The sequence below is a fragment of the Thermobia domestica genome, chromosome 2 (assembly GCF_964235325.1).
Source record: "Thermobia domestica chromosome 2, izTheDome1.hap1.1, whole genome shotgun sequence".
NCBI lineage: Eukaryota > Metazoa > Arthropoda > Insecta > Zygentoma > Lepismatidae > Thermobia > Thermobia domestica.
In genome coordinates this window covers 94,478,178-94,503,069 of record NC_137455.1, presented here as the reverse complement: position 1 = coordinate 94,503,069, position 24,892 = coordinate 94,478,178, and the positions used below count along the sequence as shown (strand labels likewise).

The window sequence follows — 24,892 nt, the reverse complement described above, 5'->3', positions numbered from 1 at the left end:
ACCAAACAAACACTTAAAGAGGAAAGCCATGGAGCAAATCGAATGATGTTGTGGCGGTGCCCCCCTGGGCCGCCTTTCATGGGGGCGAGCCCAACTTAAACATTTTAAACGAAAATATGGGTCAAGTGATACCTCGTTCAATAGATCTTCATACACTAAACAGCGTTGTGGCAAAAGATTGTTCATATGGCCGCCAAGACATTGTGCAAAAATGAATCAACTGAAATGTGAAACCAATTTGTCGAACAATGCAATTGCAGAATAATGAGTACAAACGTTGATTTTGCCCGAAAGTCGTCTGCACCATATTGGTTCATTACAGTACCAGTCAGTTCTACAGCCAAGTGTTTCAGACAAACCATACCTATTGCAAGTAAAAGTGGGGTTCTCATTTGAGATTCTACCATTCATTCCCGCTTCACCCACTTACGGAGGCACCATGTCTTGGCGGTCATTTTGAAAACGGTGACCCATATGAACAATATTTTACCACAACGCTGTTTAGTCTATGAAGATCCATCGAACGAAGTATCATTTGACCCATATTTTCGTTTAAAATTTCTAAATTGGGCCTGGTTCCCCATGAAAGGCGGCCCCGGGGGCACTGCGACAACATCATTCGATTTGCCCCATGGCTATCCTATTTGAGTTTTTGTTTGGTTCATTTATGTTCAACCATTCTTACATTAGCGGTACTGGACGTTTATCTGATACAGGTAACAAACATATCTTGGCGGCCATTTTGAATACGGTGACCGATATGAAAAATCTTTTGCCACATCGCTATTTAGTTTTTAAAGATTTATCGAACGAGGTATAAGTCGCCATATGTTTGTTTCCATTTAAAATTTTAAAGTTGGACCCCAGGCCCCCTTGATGAGCGGCCCCATTTAACGTTTTATATAAGAACCAGAAGTACTTTATTCATTGAATATGAATGCGCGAGATGTTATTATTAACAAATTTGTTGACAGTGTTTACAATATCTAAATGTGGCTCCATAGTCTCTTCTCCCAAAAAGATCTCGTATTTACCTGTTTTCAGAACCAAACTTAAAAATACAGAACATTGCAATAAATATCAGGTTTGTGTACGACATGACGTAGTTCACAGTATATTCAATTTGTACATTTTAGATACAATGAGAATGTGTGTATGTGTGTGCATTCTTTGAATAACATCATCTTCACACTATTTATATTAAGTGTTATGTAAGTATAGTTTCTGCAGCTGAATTTGTCAATGAGTGTTCAAGTGGAGCATTTGAATGTTAACCCTGCCGGCAGATACGGACTTGGGTGGTGTAGTTCACGTAACGTTTTTTGCGCTGAACGTACTGAGAATTATTTATTAATAAACCAACTTTTTTGGTTTTTTAAGATGATGTAAGATATCAGTTTAACACATCTAGCAACTATCACGTCATGACATGAGAATAGTAAGATCCTCGAAATTTATTCGAAAATATTAAGTCTTTAGATACTTAATGGTAAGATTATGTTTCACTCTGGGTGTATAAAAGAAAACTATTAAAATTAGATCACTTCAATATTAATAATAATGATAATAAAGAAAAGTGAGGTCTGTGGTAGCTGTATATGGTCAATATTGAGTAATTAATATTAAAATATTGATGATGGAATACGAAAAGCAAAGTGAGAAATAAAAGGGGCTAGTTTATTGCTGTCTTCAATTAAAATTACTATTTATTGTTGTTTCTAGGCTTCAATTCAACAAACTAATAAGGATATTGAGATTCATATGGAATTACTGCAGCAATGTTCCAGAGAAACCATTGTTAAAAACACCTCCAGTTTCAAAACTACATTGTTTGAAAACGTCTTCAGTTCCGAAACAACGATTGTTAAAAACTTCACCAGTTTCAGAACTACCATTGTCAAAACTGTCTCCAGTAAGGAAAGCATATGAAAAGGTGGAAAAGAGAGCATCTGTTACATGTACACGAAGGTTAGAACACAAGTCCTACAAGTAATGTCCCAAAATAACTCAGAAAGCTTCGTTAAAAACGTTATGTACACCTTAATTATCAAAGAGGTGTTCATCATTATTAAATACCCTCTCATGTATCGAATGCAGGTACTCCATCTGTTGTACTATTTTTAAGGTGATTATCTGGAATCATACGTTTAGATATGAGTAAAGCTTCCGCACGTAGCTGTAAATTGTTGATCTTTCTCCGAGCTCTGCGGTCGTAATGTTCTTCGTAAGAGCTGTGTAATTTTCCAATGTTCTAAATAGTAAAAGGTATATGAAAAGGTATGGACGCTTTGTTCTAATAATGTGTGCGGATTGCTATAAGTGGTACATGAAGTGATTTGCAAAGCAAAAGATACGAAAGAGGAATAAAAATGTACAATAAGTTCAGCTACTGGCTTAAAATAGACTCCATCATATACAAGAAACTTAAATAGCTAAAGAAATTACAAATGGTTGTCAGTTACTTGCTTTAAATTCTCCATGGAGAAAGACCGTCAAGAATATTACATAGGTAACGAATGTTACATAAGTAAACGTCAATATAATAGTGTTAGTATATGGGGAAAATAGCGATCGTATAATTAGAGAAATAGAATATCTAGTCCTTATTTCAAAGTCATTAGAAAAAAAAAAAATTGATTCAAAGTTAAATGTTCCCGTTGGCAAAGAAACTAATATTTTGTCGGGGTGAAGTGTAGAACCATTTGATTCAGATAGTAAAATAGAACTCAGAAATCGTTGAGTTGATTTTGAGTTTAACATCCCGTTCAGCAGCGAGGCTATATGAGACGTGATTAACGTGGAATCTGAACCACATGAGCTCCCGCCGGGAATCGAACCCAGGTTTCCCATACCAAAGGCGCATATGCTAACCGCTTAGCCACGAAGGAGCTCAACTCAGAAGTCATATGTAGAATATGACTTATTATATTTTGATCTGTACAGCATGGCAACAAGCTGTGATTGGAGCCTCAATCATCACCTAAAGAAAGAAGGAAAGAACAAAGAGAATCAGTCATCAAGGAAGGTTAGTTGTGCTCCCTTTGCCTCAAAAATTATGATTTAACATCAGATATTAAAAGCAGTGTTACTGAATCTGCAGAAATATGTAACTTAAAACCTATCACACTTTGTTATATATATATATATATATATATATATATATATATATATATATAACGGGTGTTCTCAGAAGGGAAACTTAGCTAAACAAAAAAATCCTTGTACAAAATGGTGTTTTTATCTCTTCAAGATAGAAGTTAAAGTTAACACAATACCGTTGAATAGTGAGAACAGCTTTATTCCGTTTAGCAACCACCGTTTATTTCTATGCTTTATGGAAACGAATCTAGGTTATAACCAGTGTTGAAGATTTTTAACTATATTTCTCAGTTACTTTGGGACATTTGCTGTACTATTAATGTACTTTACCTGTCAGACTAATGTGCGTACAAGATGTTCTGCAACTGTAATTGCTTTCCTTGGATATTTCAGTTTCGAAATAAGAACTAACGTAACACCTAACAATCCAATCCCACGACCAGCCACCCTTCCAAACAGATAAGTATCAGGATGGTGGAAACGGGTTTTAGAACGCGCAATAGGAATTCACGGATCTGTTTTGTGATATTTATATGAGTCCCGTGGCATGTACATGAGACTTCAAGACGCCTACAGACTCGACTATTAAGTGAAGAAACTTATATAACCTTTTTTTTTTTTCTCTGTGTTCTTTAGCAGCACTAATGCTACTTTAAAATTATGCTTCCTGATTTTTTAAAAATTGAAACCGAATGAAATAAAGGCATACGTGACCATTTTATGGATTAAAAATTTATTTTAAGGAAACGTATTCTTAACACAGCATTAGTGCCCTCCAAAGAATATTGAGAAAAAACTTGACAAGCTATAAGAGTTTATTTACCAAATCGCGTGATTACGCAAGTTCTGTGAAGGCCCGTATATGTACCAAAGATACTTATATAGGCATAATGAAAAAGAACACACACAATAGAGGAAAGAACATGTTCGGTCATTTCAGACAAAAGTTGGATAACATTATTGATACCTTTACTCGTCACCAATCACTGAAGAAGCACAAAATGTATTCTGTGGACCAACAAGAAGTTTTTATTGACTAGTATAAACATTAAACTCTCATGTATCCTACCCCTACTAAAACCTTCTGTTACCTATGGTCTTGATAGTGCAGATAGTTGTGAGCGAAAATTCAATGGTGTTTTAAACAATCTATAATAAGAGGCATTTTGAAGAGGTAAGTGAGTATTTTCAGTTTATTGATAAGATGCCCTTCAAATGGTATACATTGTAATAAATATAATAGACACTACTTTTCAATAAAACTGGACGCAGAAATAGTATTTGTGCTAGAAAATATTATACATGAAAACAGGAAAAATGAGTTGAAATACATATTTGACCTTACTTAAATGCAGTGAACTGTATAATATAAAAGAAATATTGTGCACACACAAACAGGATGAGTAGTTCCATTATTCATTTCAGCTCAACTGAATCCAAGGAGGAGATGGTATGGTTTTGATTGAGAGGAGGTGCGCGATTAACAGTGATTATAATCGTACTAAGAAAACAGGAATAAATCTGCAATGACGAATTAAAGAATTAAATCCTCTTTGTCAAGAATGTTAATACTGTGATATTTGGAATTTTCAAGGACTGGATTGATATTGTGGCATATGAAACAAACGTTTTTGTTTTTAAAATGGAATATTTTATATTCTTCCTGTGTATATTGGTTGCAATAATTTTTTGTTTATTCCACATGTTTAATACCATTCTGCAACATTATTCCGACGCACAGAAGACCTTTAATGCTTACTCTGATTACTATAAAACGAGTTCACCTGAACACAATTAAATTCGACTTGTGGGACTTGCTGTTATTCGTTTTGCTATATACTTGGAATAAATTCATAATATTATGCTGATTAAAAAATCAAATTAAGCTCATATTAGATCAAAACTGTTTATAACTAAATTTATTGAATTGAGTTTATTGTAAATTGTCTTTACATGTGGGCACGCTACAAATCACTGCAATAAAAAAATGCATTTAATCACGCTAACAGTCACTGTATTAAAAATGAATTTAGGCACGCCAAAAATCACTACCTCAAAGCATTTTTAACGACAGAGATTCTCACACCTGTGGCATGCTAGCTGAGAAGATGTTTCACTCTAATTCATCCTACCCGTATTCAATAGGAGAAATGTATGGTGGCCCAATCCATAATTTACAATAGTACTGTGTTCTTTACTCAATAGCGTTTGCATAGTTGGGAGGGGTATATCGCATCATTAACCACCTGAGATTGAGCAAGTAATATTTGATCGCAGTCAGTATAGCATGCTACTATAAAATGTATAAATAGTCTTCTTTGTTTAGAGTTCCATCCATTAAAAATGCTAACGTTTTATTTCCGAAGTAGCCCGAACAATTACTCACTGTAGGCACACTATTATTCTTTTCTAATATTTTTCTTGTTTTTATCACTTAACGAATATGCATCTGTTGAAAATACTGGAAACATTTTGATTTTATTACATAAATGCAGTTGAGTTTTTATGTTGATATCATGTAATCCAGCAGCTATTTCTAGTACTGTGGAATATAGTTCCCTTTAGGTAATATCTTAATATATTGATCTTGCAAATTGACATCCTTTTATGTCTTGTCCCCATTACTTTTAGGTTACCAGTTTCTTACCAATGTATAATGTGTACAGTTACTGAATATTTAAAGATTTTTCACGATCTTCTCTCATTTTCTTTTCTTTTCTTTAAGTATCAATAGCATTTAATTGTTCATGTTTTACTTCTTTTCTTATGTGGTTCTAGAGCATAGAACGTTAAAACGTCTATTATGGTAATTGTCTTTTTCTTTCTTTCTTTCAGTTACCTCCCTTACGAGAGATTTATAAAGGAAGTCCCAGCCTTACGGCCTTGTGGACTATGTCACTATATTTGTTTTAATTATAAATTGTTTGAAATAAGTAAATGTACTAAAATGGTACGAGCCAAGATGGCCGAATTTGCCTGTTTTAAATAAAATTGTTTATCACACTATTAAAGTAATAATACAGAAGGATAAGCGGCGCATGAACATATTGAAAATTAAATATAGTATATGAAAATTGTAACAAATAATAAAATTGTCCAAAGTAATGAGTTGTAAATAGTAAAAATTGAATAAAAAATTAGAGCAAAGCTCCTCAATACTTAGTGTCTTCGGTAATTGAAAATGAAATGAAATCTTTAAGTTTAACGTCCCACGGTTATGCCGGTTAGGCTAAAGGAGACGGTGATAATGAGAAATGTGTGAAATGGTGGAATGAAGAAAGTGGGAGGAAACGGGAGAACCCCGAGAAAACCCACGAGCACGGTTTTCGGTAATTGTCTTGCACTAAGAAACGTTACATTTCAAATATAAATGTTTCCTTGGAACATACAACAATCAAGATCTCTGTTATTTAAAATAATACATAATAATAATAAAACTACTTGTAAACTTGAGTTGTAGTGTATATTGCATTGTTTACTGATACTTACAACTCAAGTGTATATATTGTTGGGGCCGCGTTAGCTCAGTACTAGAGCGCTCATTTGAGGTGCGTCGGGTGCTTGTTCGATCCCAACTTCCAAGTGGGCTTTGTGGTGGACAAACACCGTGTGCGTGAGTTTTATCGGGGTTTTCCCGTTTCCTTTCGTCGTTCCACCATTATCATCCATCCCATCATCACTGCCTTCCTTAACTCGGTGCATAAACTTGGGACGTTAAAAAAAAGTATGTATACGAGGGTTAAGTCATAAGTCGTGGAACTATTTTTTTTTCTTTATTCTTTCGAATGAGGTATAACAGGACAGATCGAAGATACACATTGGAAAGCATATAGAATGGCCCGTCGAATGGTTCTACCAGAGGATGGCTGGATGAAAGAGACCCTCTTGGGGAATAAACAAAACACAATCGACGGCCAACATTGGTTTATAATCGTATAAGCATCGGTTACACAAATCTATTTACGCAGACTGTAGAGTCGTACACAGTACAGGTCGCGCAAGTTACCCTGGATGTTTAACAACTCTCGAAGTCGTCTCCAGGTTCATCGATGGTCCGTTGCCTGTTATGAGGGAGGCGTTGAATACCATCTGCTTTATGTAAAGCGGTAACGTGAACCGCCTTGTGTCGAAATGCTGTCATAGTGTCTGGTTTGTTAGCAAAACGTTTCCCACGCAATGGCTATTTCACTCTGGGACTTAGATCATAATCACATGGGCTAAGATCAGGAGAATATGGCGAGTGTAGAACTTCCTATCCCCATTGCTGTAAAAGAAACTTGACACTATCTGCTATGTGCGTTGTTGCGTTATCGTGTAGGATAATTTTGTTGTTCAAAAGTTCTGGCTATTTGGTACGTACTGCACGACGCAACTGTGACACTAAGTAATACTTGTAATAATGCGCATTTACAGTCCACTCACGCACTGAATGACACACAAAACACCATGACAGTCACAAAGTGGCAGAATGGCCATGACTTTTGTTGGTGAAGGGTTTTGTCGAAACTTGTGTTTCCGCGGCAACCCATGAGAACGCCATTCACTGGACTGTCACTTGAGTTCTGGTTCCTACGCACACGCCTATGTTTTATTAACTGCAATTATGCGTTTCAACTTGGCATCCCCTTACTGAAATTTCTCCAGATTGATGTGATATTCACTGGACTGTTGCGAGTCCACTTCTGTATCTCACTTAATTGATGTCGCACCCACTTTAGATAAACTTTCCACATGTTCAGGTCCTCTCGTAAAATGCGGTGCATTATATTTGCCAGAATCCCTGTTTGCGCTTCTAATTCCACAAGGGTCCAGCGCCTATCATTGTCTAAGCACTGTCCTAGCACCATCACCCGTACATCATTGTCCATGGACACAGAACGCCCATTGAACGGCAGATCGGCAGTAGACACTCTGTCTTGTTTGCAAGCTGTAATCGACCTCACCATTTTTTGATAGGGTAGGTCACGTGCACCTAGTGCTTCCCGTAACTCTGTGACATGCCCATGCATTCTCAACGCGCAGAAATGCTACTTGCACATACGCACGTTGCTCACTGTTCGTGACCTCTATTCCGGACCACTGTCGCTTACCTATTAAATTTCAGGGCATACTCAGATATGCAGCTCTACTCACATACACCATGTGGTGGGACCACTCGACATTACATGTCATAAGCTTTCCAACGTGTATCTTCGATCTGTCCTGTTATTATGCCTTATTCGAAAGAAAAAAAAGTTGCCATGACGTATAACTTAACCTTCGTATTAATGGTGGGGAATTAACATTTGTCAATATGTGTATAAAATTGTTTGTTGCAGGCCCAGAAATTATAACTATAGATCAAGGTCCAATCACTGGCAAAGAAGAACTCTACCTATACGCTATAGTACATTAAAGCCAACAGGTTGTCAACAAGAAAGGTCCACAGGAAGTAAACCATATGTCTCAATAATGGATAACTGTGATAGTGACTTAGAGGACCAAAATGTAATTCCTGGTGAGTAACGTTTCTTAAAAGTTACTTTAATTATATAGATTAATGAGAAAATATCACGACAAAAAAGTAATTTTGAAGTTCCAGAACTTAGCGCATTTAGAATTTGTTCACAGTTCAGTCACGTGTCTAGTTCATCGAATTGAATGATCAGAGCAGAGGTGAGCGTTGTCTGTAAACGTCAGCGTCATTACTAACTTTGATAATGAGGGACGAGGTTAAGATTGCCAAATTAGGTATTAAATAAGATTTCAGAAGGAATCTAAAACAGGAACCTACTTTCACTTGTGTTGTGATTCGCGAACAAGGACTAATATTGTTTGCTTTCTCAACTTTACCATAACACCACTTCTTGGATTTCATTTTATTGCCCTTCCTGGACCAACGTAGATGCCCATTTTAGCATATTATACTAGGTAGCCTTTAAGTCTGAAATTACTGTTGACAATGTTTCTGATTAGATGTCATGACTTCAAGATGCTAGATTGAAAGAAGGGAGTGTCATAATCACGTGACCTCAGTACTACAGATTGCCATTTGGCAGACTTTGAAGTCTGAAGTTTGGGCTTTGAAGAACCGGGATTTGGATAATGTTTTGGAGAGGATAGCAGCTTCAACAGCTGCTATGAACTCTCACAAGATAAAATAAATTAAAGGAACATGCTGGATGATGATGTGTGCTGACATTGAAGTTGACATTCGGATTGTGTTTTAAAATAACTAATGTACTGTTCAGTTCATCCGTCCATTGTTCCAGACTGTATAATTACCCTGTATAATGCATGTGAATATAGTTCAGTACAGCAGACACATTTTTAGGGAGAGTATTAAGGGTGCCTTTACAGGGTCAGGTATAGAAAACCAGTGCTGAATCGAGATAATGCTTCACAGTGTGGAGACGTTGGCATCTAGATGGTATTTTATTAGTATTATGCTCAGGCACCTCTTCTAGGTTACCATTTTACAGACGTTTGGTGAACTCCTGAAACGAGGGTTAAAAAAAATAAAATAAAATAAAATAAAATAAAAAAAAGTTCCGACCGGGGATTAAACCCGGGGTGCTCAGTTAGTAGGTAGACGTATTACCGACTACGCCACCACGTTTTTTTTATAGGTAGAATGGCAGATTTTATTATAAATTTAAATTTTCATTTTGTAAAATATACCAATACGACAAATATTAACAAAGGAAACTTCGGTATGAAACATTAATTTTTTATGCTTGTGTAGTAATTTGTATTTTCTTTTGCAGTAAATGCTTTGGTTGGGATGGAAGTTCATCGTGATTTCTACACTCGTGGTTACATAGCTGATGTGCTGTGCGACGAGACGCATGAGATTATTGATGAAAAAAGCTTAAAATTTGTTCCTGAGCTTAAGCTGGCAGAGGTAAAATGATCGCTATTTATAGTATGCATATGTATTCATAAATAGTAAGTTTCCCTATTACGAAGAAAATCGTCGTTCATTGATATTTTAAGCAAATTTTTACATAACTGTTTACATCACCATTTTGCAGTTGATCAACCGTCGCATCATTTACCTTCTTGTGCTTCAAATTTACGTTTAATAACAAGTTTGTTCCTTTCATTTTTGTTCTAAATTTCTTTTAATTAGTCTAAATCCAGCCACCAACTTTGATGGGCTGCAACTCGTAGTCATCGTGAAGGACAAACACTGTGAGGAAACAAGAGAATCCCGAAAAAAACGTGTGGATGTGATGTACACTCCTCCAAAATATAATTGCGTGCGTGAATTTTTCAAGTCTTAAAATAGGCAGATCGGCAACAACGCATTCGAAGGAGAAGTAATAGGACAAAAAGTAAAGAGACTACCGAATCCAGATCACAGTTTGTTGTTTGAAATACTCACAAGGGAGAGTCAGGGAGGTTGTCGCGCAAATTCATTGCAGACATAGCGTGTCTAAGAAAGCATGATGAGATATAGACATCATCAAAGTCTAAGGTGCTATGAACAATAGGGAGAGGAGCTAGGTTCCTGGAACTTGAAGTCAAAAATAGCGTATAATGGGCATTATAAATGTCTTGAAAATCGGAATGAAACACTAGAAACCTAATAATGACAAAAAGTGGTAACGAAATACATAAACAGTGTTGCCAACTTACAATGTTTTTTTCTGAAATGACACTATATATTAAGTAATGCAAAATTGAAAAGTACAAGAAAGGAAAATATAGCAAAGTCTGGCTGCGCAGTGGTACAAACTATGCACACTATATCAAGTTCAATGGGGAGAACCGGCATTGTCCCGGTTGAATCATGTATATTTGCTACAGTTTGCATCATCGCGGTCTGTGCTTTATTTATGCTGTACAGCATTACTAGAAGGTACGAAATATTCAATAAACCGACGTAGTGCTGTTTTAAATACTTTATCATACGTTGACAACATTGTCAACCGGTGACATCGCATTTTGGCTTCAGATACTCATCTTCGTAAGAAATAAATTCCTCCAAAACGAATATAATGAAGCCAACTGTGAAGAAGTATTGCCAATTGATAACAGTAAATTTACTGTAAATAGAACTATATGTCAGTTAATATACATTGTAAACGTACTTGTAGGGAAGAACAAACTAGCAGAATCGGGCGTGCTGCATACTGTCGGAGATCCATGTGCTGACCATGACTAACCTAGGTATTGACATCACTGAATGCGCAACAGACCGAGTCGAACAAGCAGTGTTGCCAAGTATAAGACGACACAGTATGCACCTGTTAGAGTGGACATGAAGATCGATGACTGGTCAACATACAAGCATTTTTCGCAGTAAGCACACCGTATGAAAACAAGCTAGTCAGTCATCCTTGAAACATACTTCAGCAGTTCCACCTTCGAAGCAATATTCAGAAGGTCTTTGCAACGGTCCTGGATCTTCATTGGCATATCCACATTTGAAAATGTAAATCGGAGCAAATTTTGAAATCGATTGACTGAAAACTGAGAATATACAAATGACTGAATGTGGATAAAATTGTCCCGATGCCACACTTTAACGTTGAATGATACTATTAATGTATCGATGATAAACTTTATCATGGTTTTGAATGAACGAAAAAAAAAAAAATCAACTGGTTGTATGAGACATGTACATTTAGCCGGGATCAACTTCTTATGGAACGCAACACCTTCAGGTGCAGTTTCGTTGTAAAGAGTATCATCCTTGTTTGGTGTCCAAGAGTCCTAACCTGTAAATCGGGCCATAATACCTGCTCCAGGAAGACTTGCAAATCAGTTTTGTCTTGTTCGCTGATTTGCTTGCATATGCTTTCATATTAATTCATGTGTCATGACGGCTGGGCTCCGAGACGAGAACATACATGGAAGTAACTTACCATCCAACACAAGAACTGGCATTGTTATATATGAATTCGTTGTTGCTGCAATTGAACCCATGGCACCAAAGATCGTCTTGTTCAGGGCGCAAAATTTCGAAGTCAAACGCACTCGCCAAGATAAATATGATGTTCGCCAGGATCTCTCACGTACAAATTATGAAAGTCACACCCCTACCACACACAGCCTTTAGTTTCACAAAGAAAGAAATTATATCAGGGCATAAAATTTCAAAACCAGACAATTAAATTCAGTATAATCAATTTTGAATTGGACAATTCATATAGAGATGGTGATCAGAAAAATGGAAACACCTGAATGAAATTGCAACTTACCAGATTAATATGGTGTCGAGCCACCTTTCGCCTTCAGAACAGCCTTGATGCGACGTGGAATGGAGGCATAGAGGTCGTGAATGGTAGCAAGTGGAATTTTACACCATTCCTCGTGCAGGGCATCGGCCAGTTCTGTGAGAGAGGATGAAGGTGGAAATGGTCGCCGGAGACGTGTTTCCAAGACGGACCACAGATGTTCAATTATGTTGAGATTTGGGGATTGGGCGGGCCAGGGGAGGTGTGTAACTTCATCCCGATGTTCCTCAAACCACGCTGCAACAACGCCAGCTGTGTGAATGGGTGCATTATCATCCTGGAAGATGACGTCATTGTCCGGGAACAACATCCGGACCATAGGATGCAAGTGGTCTCCTAAAATTTCGACATAATCGTTGGCAGTGATTCGTCCGCTAAGTGTGACCATAGGACCCAATGAAAACCATGATATGGCGGCCCACAGCATCACCGAGCCGCCGCCATGTGTCACAGTTGGGCGGAGACACTGGAGATCATAAGCTTCTTTGGGCGTTCTCCACACACAAACACGGCCCGTGGGTGGGAACAGGGTGAAGGATGACTCATCCGACCATATCATACGTTCAGTTCACAACGGTCCAAGTGGCATGGTCGCGGCACCATTTGCGGCGTGCGAAAGCGTTATGTTCCCTGATGAGCGGTTTAGCCCGTGCAACACGACCCCGTAAGTTCATGTCATGTAATTCGCGGCGGACTGTGATTGTCGAAACAGGGTGCGGGAGGTGCTGATTGAGTTCCTCCGTCACTTGCTCCGCAGTGGCACGACGGTTCTGCGTGACAATGCGCTTTAATACCCGGCGTGACCTGTTACTCATGATTTTCTTCCGCCCACTGTTCCGCTTCCCCGATGTGGTTTTCCCGTGTGTTGTGTAGGCCGTCATCACCTTCGACACTGTTCCACGCGACACACCTAACATAGTAGCCACTGCCGTCACACTCACTCCACATAACCGCGCACCAACAATTTGCCCTGTTTGAAAATCTGAGAGGTCTCCCATTTTACACTACCTCCGTCTGCTGCAGCCACTGGACACTGCTGTTCCACTGCGCCTGATGTAGTATGGAGACCGACCTAACCCACCACCACCAGCGGTCCGGTGCTGCGGGCGCCACGACACCACTGCCAACCCATACATCTGACGTGTTGCCAACTACAGGTGTTTCCATTTTTCTGATCACCATCTGTACATGTTAAAAAAAAACTTACCTTAAGACATCATGTAACGCTCTCCCTCTGCACTGAAGTACCAGTTGTCGATTGCAGTTTTCGGATCAAAGTCCTTAAGTGGTCCGAAATTCTCTCACTCAGTGTCAATTATTTTCGTGTGAAACAGAAACTACGCAGCCCTGTAAGTTTAGACAGAATCCATTCCTATTGAACACTGGTCGGCAGCTCGAAATTTCTAGTCGCCAATGGCGACCTGGCGATCGGAAATTTTGCGCACTAGTCTTGTTTCCCTTAAAGGAAATAGCTCTTCCTGCACGTATAACTCTTCATCGAATCTGGATTGATCTGCATTCATCAGTTGATCTGGAGACACTTTGTGCTCTTGAATGAAATCCTTAACGTTATTCACAAGTTGTGTGGCTTTCTGTTGTACATCAGACTCATCATCAGCGCTTGCTCACTTTGTGTTACCTACGAAATACTGTTTTTCTTCTTCTTCTTCTTTCTTTCTTAAAAGCTTTGACCCAACTTTGGGACACTTTAAACAATAAGGTGATTTTTGGGTCAAGTTTTTGTTTGATATTTAGTGCCCATATTCGTATCATTCTGTCGTGGATAATGGCATGTTATTATTTCATTGCTCTAAAATGGTCACGCACTTTTTTACTAATTCTTTCTTGTAAGGATTTGTTGTGTTTGCAAGAAGTTTTAAGCCTCTTCTCAAATTTTGCAAGAGTGTTTTGTTTCTAATTATTTTTCCTGTCTCATAACAGTCGTGAATTTGACACGAGGTGACATGTCGATGGATAAGCCTGGGGTACACAACTAGGAAGGATCATGTCCTCGTGGCTGTTTTGTCCTAAGTTTGTATGCATCAGCCAACTACTCTTCAAGGAATTTTTGGGCTTCTCTTTTGGTGGTGATGGAACATATGAAGAACTACTGCTTTTGTTACAATCCCTTAACTGTTGACTTTGATCTCAAGGTGATTCTGTTTCTGATTGTAACGTTGGATCATCGCCGAAATCTGTCTATTTCCTCATCATCACTGCTCTCGTCGTCTACCATAAATGTGGTAAACTCTTGAACTACAACTTTTACTTCAAACAGTTACTTTTTAGTCTGTTTAAACACTATACATTCTTCCCTTGTTGGCGTTTCGTCCAAAGTGCCGAAGAAATCCACTAACAACGTAAGGACCACAGCTTATCTCATTGTGTAAAACAAAATAACCGCTCCCATGTGCGTTTACTTATACACTAAGCATTTAACATTTTCCCTTGTGTCTTCTCTTTCTTCAGTAAACAGTAAACGGCACACATTACTGCTCTCTAGACCCTTCCTTATGTAAACACATTTTTCCAAACTCTTACACATACTTATGTTTAAATTGTACCACATGGCTTGTGTTCTGTTCTAAAGAACAATTGTCTTTCTGTTCTGCAAATATCAGCAAACGAGATAAAACGGACAAAATGCTAAACATGCACGTAACCATTCGCATTTGCAGCTGCTATACAACTAACAGACCCGGCTCCTTCTCCCGTCTTTGCACGATACTTTCCTATTCTTACATACGAGTACACGCTTTTCGTATCTGCTAGAGCCAACAGTACTGTAGATTTATAGTCTTAAAAGAAATATATACACCATCAATTGTGTCTACACTATAACTAACGACTTGTCCAAAATCATTAACACCTTTGCTCCAAGTACCACTTTTATTCTATACCTTTTGTAGGTATACATTTTTCATATGAGCTATCCGAAGTAATCTGTACTGGATAAATAATCACACTGTCTGTAACTAATAGATATTCAATAATCTTGCAGACTGAATTGTGATTACTTTTCTACTGTATTTTCTGATGACTTATACAGCCGAAGTTTCTGTTCAATACTTTCTATAGCTAATACAATCTCAGTTGCTTTGTTGAAAGTAAGGTGTCTTGTATTTAGTATCTTCCTGCGAATTGCTTCATCCTTAATGCCAAAAACAAACTGGTCCCTCAAATTTTCACCTAACCAGCAGCTATATTCACAAAATGTTGACTGCTCTTTCAAGTCCAGAACAAAAGCAGAAATGAACTAGTACGAGTTCTGTTGCATAATGTAAAACTGGTACCTTTCCGAAATTACGTTGACTTTTGCTGCATAATATTGTTTCATCACGTTCTTAATTTCTTCGGATGACTTAAATGAGGGTAAATCTGGCCAGCAAATGTTGCATAACTAATCGTACGCTTCAGTACGCATCACTGTAAATAACGTTGCAACCTTACGATCATCTGGAGTTTGTGCTGCTATGCACATATACTCAAACCGCTCCAAATACGATTGAAGGCGGTCTGTTTCCACATTGAATATAGGGAAGCGTGAAATACTGGACATAATGAAACAGGGCGTAAGCTTCAATAAACGACTGCGCCAATGTAGATTTAAAATCTTAAAACAAATATACACACCATCTATTGTGTCTACACTAAACTAACGACTTGTCCAAAATCTTTAACACCTTTGTTCCAAGTACCACTTTTACTTTTTACCTTTTTTAGGTATACTTTTTAATATGAGCTATCCAAAGTAATCTGTACTGGGTAAATAATCACACTAATGTAACTAATAAATATTCAATAATCTTCAACCCTGCATATCTTTATTACACCAACATAATATATATTCTCCTTCAATCTAAACAATACACATACTATTTCTCTAACAACTGCTACATGGCGTATGTATCCAATTTCACGCACTTTCTGCCCATTCTATATCCCAACAAGTTTCTCATAATATGTCAAATTGTGCCGCATGTCTTTCCTTTTTCAAAATGAATCACCTTGATCTTGTTCAATCATCAGCCAAAACTAAAACGTAGGGCATTGTGCTATTCGTGTGGTTTTGGAATTGGAGCAACACTGGTTGTTAGACATTTTTTTGTTTTTCGATTGTGTTATTGTTAATAATATTAGAGTAAGGCCGCGCTAAGAAGAGCTCTGACAACTCTCACGTGCGATCAAGCGCGGTTGCCACATTTATCTTCTGTAACAATGCAATATAACAAGGGGCACATTTTGTAGGAAAATAATCACGTATGTATTACAACAAAAATATTGTTTAACATTATGCCTGACGAAAGTATTAGTCAAAAGAAACAAACAAATTAGTATTGTGTTAAGATAGTTTACAAAATCTTAAAGAAAACAACCGTTACTTCTAAACACATACGCCCTTATGCAGTGTTGTTTTGACGTATGATTAGCGTCATACTAAATGCCTGACTACTGCATGGAAACATATGTTAGTCGAACTCTATAGTATGAGCTTTTTCGTGGCGTCGAGCTTTTTCGTGGCTAAGCGGTTAGCGTACGCCTTTGGCATGGGAGACCCCGGTCCGATTCCCGGCGGGAGCCGGGTTCAGATTTCACGTTAATAAGTAGGTCCACGTCTCATATAGCCTCGCTGCTGAAAGAGACGTTAAACTCAAAATCAACTCAACTCTTTTATTTTAAAAAATTGAAAACTACTTACGTTAGAGAATGGCTTTCAATTGTAGACAATTTAATTCCGTTTACTGTAGAATTCCTACGCTTTTTTCCTAGGGTAGAAAAAGTTGCCGTCGGTTCAGCGAGGTCTTTCGGGCACTTCTCTTTTGTGATTCTTTTTACAGTTTTAGAGCTAATGTATAAAGCTGAATCTACTTTTTCAAGCACTTTATTCAATGGCAATAAAGGGCCGTCGTTACGTTCTTTTTCGAAATATTTCCTAAGATTAAACACAAATTCCCGTGCCTGACTTGTCAAGGGCACAACCTTTCCGCACTTTAGGCATTGTGTTCATAAACACATACACACACACACACACACACATACATACTAAATTTATATTCTAGGTCTATGTGAATAATACGAATATAAACTATGTTCCACTGATGAATGAAAGTAGCGATTACACCACAATATTCACATCAATGCACTGAGATGATAGCACAAAAAATCAAACCAACCTGACAACACAAAAACTTTCACAGTAATGAGTAGGTATAAATGCGACAACACTGTTCTGTTACCATGGAAACAACATAGTGTTTTCAAATGTATTTTTGTGGGCCTAAACCTAAGCTGCACTTCACATATTGGTGAAAAAAAGTCTTCTACGAAACGACAAACATAGCTGGATCATGTTCGTTACTTTCCAACTACTCAATTTCTAAATCAGTCCTTATGAATAGCTCATTATAACGGTCTCTGTAATATTTAGACTATGTACATTTTTCTGATGTCAACAAATTTCCTACAAAGACCATTAGAAATTCTGCTAATTTCAGCCTGACATTCCAAATCACGGTTCATTGCCCTTGAACTTTAGAAGAGCCGAACAGACTCGCTACCCTCTTCGCTTTGAATTCCACGAAAACCTACTCCCTGCGGCGACAGGGAAGTGGACCGGTTGTTGTTCCATGTAACCCCACTTCTATTTACGTAGCAAACATGTCAAAAGGACAGAGTTGTGTCAATAAGTGGAAACAGAAAGAACATATTCATTATTGTGGCAATAACGTTAGGCCTAGTGGAACTGCGTTATGCTGGAATGTTGAGGAGTAAAGTGAAATACGATTATTTTTTAAATATAGTTTGTAAATATTTCAACTTGTAATCTGATTCAATCAGTGATAAAGTAATTCGACTTCTTCATCGTTCTGTCAAGTAGTCGTTTTGATTCTTCTTGCTATGACAGTTCGCAACACTGTCGTCAACTTACACGATGTCAGAGCTCAGGTTATGATGGCCTTAGAATAATACTTGCATTTGGTCTATTGCGGATTTCATGCATCATTTTCTAGAGCTGTGTCGAGATATCAATGACATAGATTGATCATGGTCAGCACCTGTATCTCCGACAGTACACAGCACTTCACTGCCTGACTCGACTTCACTGCATGTATATTAACTGATATACAGAGTGTTCCGGAAATAAACCGACAAACTTCACATGCGTGTTCAGGACTTCACTAAAAGAAAAAAGTTTACCTGCAGTTTTGATCGGGGCCAATTAAAGGTGATTACAAAAATTGGTCGTTAATCTAATTACCCTTAATTAGCCTAATCTCCGAAATTAAGCGATTTCGATCAACGTTGCACATAAACATTTTTCTTGTATTGAGGTCCTGAACACGTATGCAATATTGGTTTTTTTTTCAGTGTAGCCACCCTGCGAACAACTCCACTAATTACTTTTAATTAAGTAGCCTTATCTCCATAATTAAGCATTTCCGACCAAAATCGTACATAACTTTTTCCTTATATTGAGGTCTTAAACATGTATGTAAAATTTCTTCGTTTATTCCCGGAACACCTTCTAAATTTATCGTTATCCGTTGGCAACACTGCTTCATAGTTGGCACCATTATTCATGGTTTTCGTTTTCAAGGAGTTTATTTGTCACGAAGATGAATATCTGAAGCCAAACTATGACGTAACCGGTTGACAGTGTTGCCAACCTATGATAAAGTTGATGTATTTCAAATGGCACTACGTCGGTTTATTGCATATTTTATAAAGTCAAGATGTTCTATTGGTCCTTAACCTGGTTCCTTTGTACTCAAGCAGAAAATTTACTCTAACCGCTTCATAAATAACACTTCAAATAAGCCATCAACGGCACGTGCATGGTGTCGAGGTGATGCGTTGTTGCCATCGCTAAACTTCTATTATCGATGGATACATTATATAATAATAATATCACTAACATAACAATCATTACAGGAATCCTATATAGTAGTATGGACAGGAAGTTTCAAGGGCGGACTTCTTGGGGTGGCAACGAAAGATTGTATTTTTTCTCATCGGCCTTTTGCAGTACTGGTGCCTATACGTGGGGGGCGAACAACTTAACATGTTCGGTTCGTACAAGCGTTATCGTTATGGAAGTTATATGATATTAATGATATGCTATATTTAAGAGTAAAGTAAGCACATATTAATAAGACTAACGATTGATTTCTGTTTTCATTACAACATATGCAAATTGAATTGAAATTGAATCAAATATTTCAGTTTAACGTCCCACAGTTATACCCTTTAAGCTAAGGGAGACGGAAGGAGGAGGATGCAACGAAAACAAAAATAGCGAAAAAACTAGATATAATAGAGCTTGAAAAGCAAAAAGCACACATGCAATATCTTTCTGCGAAGACTACTGAAGAATCAGTAAGAAAAAGTAAGAATTGCAACATTGCTTTCTTTTTCAGCAGCTCAACCGGAAGGACTTATTGAAATATCCCTCTCATGTAACAAAAAAAAAAAAAAAAAAAAAAAAAAAGTGGTTTCTTCAGTGGTGTTCCGCTTCCTTCGAAGCCGCCTAAGGATGGTTTGGACAATGTCACTGTACCCTGTAGTAATGCTGCACAACATATATAAAGCACAGACCACCATGTTGCAAACTATAGCAAATGTACAAGATTCAACCGGGACAATGTCGGTTCTTCCCATTGAACTTAATATAGTGTCCAGTGTCCATAGTTTGTACCACTGCGCCGCCAGACTGCTATATTTGTCTTTCTCGTACTTTTCAATTTTTTATTACACAATATATAGTAACATTTCAGGAAAAAACATTTTATTGTAAATTGACAACATTGTTTATGCATTTCGTTACTACTTTTTGTCATTATTAAGTTCCTAGTGTCTCATTCCAATTTTCAAGATATTTATACTGCACATTGTATGCTATTTTTGACTTTTCAAGTTCCAGGATCCCTAGCTACTCTCTCTCTTGTCCATAGCACCTTAGACTTTGATGATTTCCATATCTCATCATGCTTTCTCAGATACGCTGTGTGTGTAATGGATTTGCGTGACAACCACCCTGGTCCTTCCTTGTCAGCCTTTTTTTTTTTTTTTTTTTTTTTAACTTAATGCAATGTTACTTGCAGAACAAAATATTACTTTGACAAATGCAGAAAAATTTGCTTCAGTTAAAGAAAACACACATGCTTCGCCCTCCCCCCCCCCCACCAAAAAAAAAAAAAATGTAAAATACAAGTAGGGTTGTTAAGAAGTTCGTTACCTATTGATACAACTCACGGTAATCTCTACAGTTGTTTCGATAGTCATGCGTGTTAAGATGTTTCTTTGTATTAGAATTAAATACTTTTGAACCTGGTTCGAATCCTACTGATTGCCTTATAGTTGTTTTTATTATATGCATTACACAGGAATGATTAACAACTTTCTAACCTAACCAAAAATAAAAAGTCGCGCAGGCGTGAAATCTTTTCTATATTTTTTATATATAATTACTCCTTAGTACAAGTCACTTCTTACATCGATCCATGAGATTTTCGTAAACCTGAAAAATGATAATAAATCCTGAGTTCTAATGTTCATGAAATCGTTATCAGTCTTAACAACCTCTTCATCATTACTAGAACGTAGTACATTATTATTATTATTAAGAGGGTTGGGAATCGGAAAAAGGTTTGTGGATACTTTACTTGGTGAGGCATCTTTTTATTTCTTCGCAGTTTGCTATTACACGTATAACCCTTCTGTTGTCTTGGTGTATAGAACGATTTCAGACAGCTTTCCTTTTTAAAAAATACTTAAAATGCTTTAATATTTTGTAACATGGTTTGTTAAAGAATCTGCGATAAGAATGCTCTCAGAGTTCCGTAAAACACTGGTCATCACCTTACCCTGAAAGATCTAACATGGAGTATCTTCGGAATGAGGATGAGGGTGTGTATGTGCTTTGAAATCTGGAAATCTGTTTTGTCTCAGGTTCAAAATGGTGGATATATGTCATATTCTGAGTCAGAAATCTTTACTTTGAATTGGTCAGCTCCGAGGGAAGAATACTTGTCAAAAACACGAGAATGTGGTAGAATAAATATCCGTTATATTTGGATAAGAGTCATATAAGACCAGTAATCAGTCCTGTAGCATTCAATGCGAGAATTGTTAGACCAATCACTCCAGTCTTAACATAATAAATTATCGTTGAATTCACTAGCGGAAACCCTTTGATACGCAGTGTTCTTTTTTGTTGACTGACATGAAACATCCGTAAAGTGTTGCACGCCGATTTCAACGAAATTTTGCAGGTAGATACTAGACACAAAAGAAAGTGACCCGCACTTTTTCGTTTCTCCGGTAAAACGGTTTGAAGGGATCTAAGCCTCTCCGGAAGTATTTTCAAAAAAGCTCGAAATTTCCAAAAGAACACGAACCATTTTGCAGAAAAAGGCGTATATATATACTAGATAGAAAATTAAGGAATACGGGATTTTTCTTTTGTATGAGAAAATGGTTGCAGGAGGAGCAACGGCCCCCATTCAAATATCTCCAAAAATAATGACAAAGGCCAAAATCGACAAAAGGGCACGAGGTATTCCGAAGAAACTACGCATGCAGATACTAGACTTAAAAGTAAGAAATACGTATTTTTCTTTTCTGCGGAAAAACTGTTTGAAGGGGATTAAACCCCTCTCGAAATATTTTCAAAAAACCTCTAAATCTCCAAAACGGCACAAACAATTTGCAGAAATTTCCAGCATATATTTCACATACCCAACATATATTTCTGGGACCCGTATATCTTTGTATTACGAGCCAATTTATAAGCCCCACTCATGGAGAAACGACACATAAAAGAAACAACTTCTGAAACGACATACGCATATCTTTCATCTCATAGGCGGGAAGCTGTTAAAGTGTCATTTACTGAACAATGCGAGAGTGCAAGAGATGTTTATTCTGAAGTACCGTTTCAAAGGTTGGGTGCATATAATTGGGCAGCAGAAGATATCAAACTGTATTATGAAATGTGTATAACGTTATCTTGCAGTAGCAAGCCTACGAGGTAGTCATGATGCTCATCGCTGCATATGATAAGTTCGAGCGATAGTAACTTTATCTGTGTGTGCAAAACATATAACCGATAATTGATAAGGCAATGTGGAATTATACTTATCTGGCCCTTGGCTTGTGCAATAACTTGTTTACTTGTGATAATGATACATGTATACCACAAAAGAACACTTCAAGTTAATGAGCCGCACGTGCGAAATGAGATATCAATGTCTACCATGTGTACACAATATATAATCAAGAAGTTAAGTACATTGCATCATACACTCATATTTGTATGATATAAATTCGTTGTTCCGTCAGCGTGTTAAAGAAGAGAAATTCATCATGAATCCTGCTAACATTTTGCATTTACTGTTTGTTGCTTTTGAAGTGATACATCGACCAGAGTCGCCAATAACAGCACAGGAAAGGGATACAGCACGCATATTGCAATGGTTGCTGGAATACTGAATGTACGATATGGTTACGTTGGACACAGAAGAAACATTAACATTAACATTAGCATTTGCGAAGGACGACAGGGAAGAGGCTACCTCCCAATATTCTCCTGTGGATGACGACGTAGAAGAGTGCGATGGCGGCATAACCGTACATGGTCAAGCAGACATCACCATTGCGTACAAACAAAAGGCTGTCAACTATTGAGAAATGGTATTAAGAGACAGCTATCCCTTCGAGCTGTACAAGCAAAATTTAGAAAAGTAACCTCAAGGTAGCAGCTAGAACGCTGGAAAGCGTCATTAGTGGAGAAACAGGAAGGATAAGGATAAACGCAGGTATCGCAATACCGTTCTTCGGCAATTCCAAGACGCTTCGTGAAGCACACTTCCAGTACACGATGTTGATCTACGACGATGGGCTCTGCAGGCCAGCAATAGATTTACATCTTCCATCATTTAAGGCATCAAATACTTGGCTGTGGGAATTTAAAACAACACACACAATCGTATCGCGAAAGTTGACGAAATTTATATCTAAACACTACGTCTGAAGATAAAGAGGACATATTGAGAACCGTAAATGCCTTCATTGACAATGTTAAAGCACCATATTATCAATTCGGCCCAGGTAATGTATACAACTCCGATCAAAGTGGTTTCTAACTAGAAATGCATGGCGGTCAAATCTTTGCTGCTCAGGAATGAAGAAAGTGGAAACAGTTGTCCAATCCGTGAGTGCGACAACACAGTTCTTGTGTTGGACGCTGAAGTGGACATTGTGAAAATACCCGATGCGCTGTTGAACAGGAAGAGAAAAATACTGTGCTACGTACAATACCTCAAGGTTTAACTTGGAAGCTGCAACCACTAGATGTGTACTTTTTTCGCTTGTGGAAGACATTTGTGCGCCGCTTTTGGACATTGTTATCTTACAACAGTCTGATATTAATTTGTATCTGCGGAAATAACATAATCAAAACTACAATCTCTGACACATAATCAATTCTCCTGTCCAAGATACAAAGATGTCATCAAATACGCGTGGTATTACATTGGCTATACAACAGACAAGCCGGCACAATTTCAGACTCCAGCAGATTTCTCCTTTGCCACGAATCACATCCCGACATGTGACATTTGTGACAGGTGCTGTGATTCGTTGTGGTTGGTGTAAGAGATCATTTTGTTCACACTTTTCTTTGTGGAATATCATTATTGTGACACATTTGTTGCGTAAGATATTGTGATTAAGAAACTGTTGGTCTGTGTTATAAAGTGGTGGATAGTACTTGCAATATGTATTTCTTCATTACACGTCTAACATGTGCATTTATACTTTCATCCGAATTGTTTGTGATCATTTGTGGGTTGTAACCTTTCTAAACTATTTGGATTAATTTGGTGGGGATGTGGCTCCCCTTGCAACAGTTTTCCGCAGAAAAATAACAAATACGTATATATTAATTGTGTATCTAGTATGTACACTCATGTCCAAAATGATTGTCGCATATCTATAACAGTCTTCTTGTAAGAATATAATTTGATAATGGTCTTCCAGGGTACTTTTAATAGTGAAACTGTGTGTATAATCGGGAAATGTATATTTTTGGTAAATTTCATTGGAAAAGAATTATAAATACGAAAATTATAATGAGTAAAATAAAATGTTGCTAAATGGACAAGAAAATTTATTTTGATTTATTGTTCTTATTTACTGCTCTTTTGACATGAAATTTGCCACATACATGTCGGCCGATTATACTCATACTAACATTATAAGAAGTACCAGGCGAATTCGTTATCAACTTATATTCCCTAGAAAAACATATTTATAGACATGCGACAATAATTTTGGACATGAGTGTACATATGCCTTATTCTGTAAACTGTTCCTGTCCTTTTGAAGATTTCAAGCTTTTTTGAAATATTTCTGGAGAGCTTAGGCCCTTCAACGTTTTTCCGCAGAAACGGGTTTCTTGAATCGATTGTTCCCTTTTGTCGATTTTGACCTTTGTCATTATTTTTGGAGATATTTGAATAGGGGCCCGTTGCTTCCTCTGAGTTTTTTTTCACCAAACCCGTATTCTT

The 24,892-nt window shown here is 37.4% G+C and overlaps 1 protein-coding gene across 4 annotated transcripts in view; it reads left to right on the top strand.

The window, feature by feature from the left end:
• LOC145674140 (uncharacterized) overlaps positions 1-24,892 on the top strand; it is a 76,659-nt gene that overhangs the window by 39,117 nt on the left and 12,650 nt on the right. For 3 of the 4 annotated variants that reach the window (XM_081743974.1, XM_081743979.1, XM_081743971.1), the window contains exons 8-10: positions 1,723-1,968; positions 8,418-8,596; positions 9,846-9,982. In XM_081743974.1, coding sequence (XP_081600100.1) covers positions 1,723-1,968; positions 8,418-8,596; positions 9,846-9,982 — 562 coding nt within the window. The remainder of the gene's footprint in view (positions 1-1,722; positions 1,969-8,417; positions 8,597-9,845; positions 9,983-24,892) is intronic. The other variant, XM_081743983.1, reaches the window with a different exon arrangement.